The 2,239-nt window shown below is 54.6% G+C and overlaps 1 protein-coding gene across 1 annotated transcript in view; it reads right to left on the bottom strand.

The window, feature by feature from the left end:
- LOC104398202 (uncharacterized protein C16orf45-like) overlaps positions 1-1,862 on the bottom strand; it is a 9,212-nt gene extending 7,350 nt beyond the window's left edge. Inside the window, exons 1-2 of the mRNA XM_010008256.1 lie at positions 1,853-1,862; positions 758-878 (exon numbers count right to left, since the gene is read on the bottom strand). Of these exons, the coding sequence (XP_010006558.1) occupies positions 758-878; positions 1,853-1,862 (131 nt within the window). The remainder of the gene's footprint in view (positions 1-757; positions 879-1,852) is intronic.
- Positions 1,863-2,239: the final 377 nt, after the last annotated feature.

Here is a 2,239-nt window from a genome sequence, read left to right on the forward strand (position 1 = left end):
AAACTCTCTCAGCCTGTCTCCAGAGCAGAGCTGCTTCAGCCCTCTGATCATCTTCACAGGAGGAGATCATCTCATGCAGAGAAGAAGACTTCCTCTTGGCTCTGTCTGATTTGAAATGGACTCTGAAGAAAATCCTTCCCTCCTGATCTGGCTGCAAAGGCTGTGCCAGGAGCCCAGAGCAGGACTCAGTGTGGACACAGGCACAATCCAGCACTGGTGCTGGTCTGGCTGGTGTGTCCTGATGTCTCTGTCAGGATGGGGGAGGAAAGAAAGAACTGGGAGATGTGGAATCCTTCAGCATGGGAAGAAGAAACCGTGGCTGTGTGTGCGGCTGTTCAACAGCCACAGATCTGCTGGGCACAGCAGAAAAAAACAGGAATGAGCCACCAAACCTCAGGTCCCTTCCCAATCCAGCCCAGGAGCCATTCACTGAGGAAGAGCAGGGACCCACTGGGAAGACATGGTGCTTGTGGTTGAAGAGGGAAACATTCATTGTAGTTAAACCCGTGCCTTAAGCTCTGTTTGCACTGACACAGGCTGGCTCAGATCACTAGAGCATCCATGGCAGCTTTGCCACGGGGACCTGTTGAAGCCCCTTCCGTGAGCAAGGTCAGAGCGGTGGGACAGGTTGTGTTCCCAGGTGGAAAACAAGGTGGGAAGCAGCCTCAGCTCTGCCCATCCCTGAGGATAACCCGTGTTTGATCAGGCAGAGGGAGAATGCTGGGGTGACCAGGCAGGGGGGAGGGCAGGTACTCACATGTACCGCAGCTCCGACTCCCTCCTCACCAGGATCTCCCTGATCCGCTCGATTCTGAAGAGCTCCCCCTCGATGTCATCGATGGTGGTGGTGGAGTCAGCCATGGAGACAATCTCATCCTCTGCAAAGGAAACGGGACCGTGTTGAATGGGTGCTGAGGGCAACAGGGACCACAGAGCTGTCCTGGTGTCCCCTGCAAACAGCAGAACAGCATGAGCTCCAGGGAGGTCTTGGAGCACCTTCCAGCACCTGAAGAGGGCCCATAGAAACCTGGGGGGCAGGGACGTTTTACAAGGGCAGGGAGTGACAGGATGAGGGGGAACAGACTGAAACTGGAAGAGAGGAAATTTAGGTTGGACATTAGGAGGAAATTTTTCACCATGACGGTGGGGAGAGCCTGGCCCAGGTTGCCCAGAGAAGCTGTGGCTGCCCCATCCCTGGCAGTGTTGAAGGGCAGGTTGGATGGGGCTTGGAGCAACCCATCTAGTGGGAGGTGTCCATGGCAGGGAGTTGCATCTAGATGATCCTGAAGGTCCCTTCCAACCCAAACCAGTCTGGGATTCTGAGATAACCACTAAGCACCTGCACAGTTTTATACTCATTCCCAGACTTCTTGCTACTTGGAGGAGCCCAAGGGGCATGTGGAAAGTCACCAACATGCCCAAGAGCACTGAGCTGCTGCTTTCTGCCTTTTTTTCTGCTTTTTTGAGGCTGGGCACAGGATCAGGGCTGCTCATTGCAGTGTGTGGAAGCAGCTCAGTTTGCAGAGAAGAGCTCCAAGCAATGTGCATGAAGGGTCTGCAGGGAAGAGGACCTTGGAGGCCAGCAGGACACACACCAAGCTCACAGCTCTCAGAGCCTTGGGAAGCAGGATGATCTCACTTGCTGGTGCTGGCTTTGCTGCACGCCCTGCTCACACCACTGCTGTGCAGAGCTCTGCACTGCTGAGAAAGCCCCAGATTTCCAGGGGTCTCCCATTCTGCTGAACAGCAGGAGGCCAAGGCAGCTAAAAACTGCTGGAGGGAAGGACAGGAAAGTCTCTTTCTTTTTCCAGATCCACATAACCAGGCAACTCCAGCACATGGACAGACATACCAAGAGACATGAGCCTATTCTCCAGTATGTGCCAGGCCCATAGAGCACAGAGAGGGCTCCTAAGGAGGTGCAGGTGAAATTCCCACAGCTGGTCCCTTTCCATCACAGGCTGGATGAAGATCCCCCCATCATTCCCAGCTCACTGCAGGAAAAAGGCCTCATGGTACTCAGCAGGCCAACTGGGCTTCCTGGTCCTCTGGAGTGCTGAGCATCACCTCTGTAACCCACCTGGGGAAACTGAGGCAGCGAAAGGGGATGTCACTTGCTGAAGGCAAAATGCAGGAAAAAGGGGCTGTGGTTTGTATTTCAGAGGAGCCCAGTGGATGCCCAGGGATGGGTAGGATGAGAACCCAGCAACCTTGATCCATTGCTCTGACCCTCAGCTCT

Source organism: Chaetura pelagica, unplaced genomic scaffold, assembly GCF_000747805.2.
Source record: "Chaetura pelagica isolate M959 unplaced genomic scaffold, ChaPel_1.0 scaffold471, whole genome shotgun sequence".
Lineage (NCBI taxonomy): Eukaryota > Metazoa > Chordata > Aves > Apodiformes > Apodidae > Chaetura > Chaetura pelagica.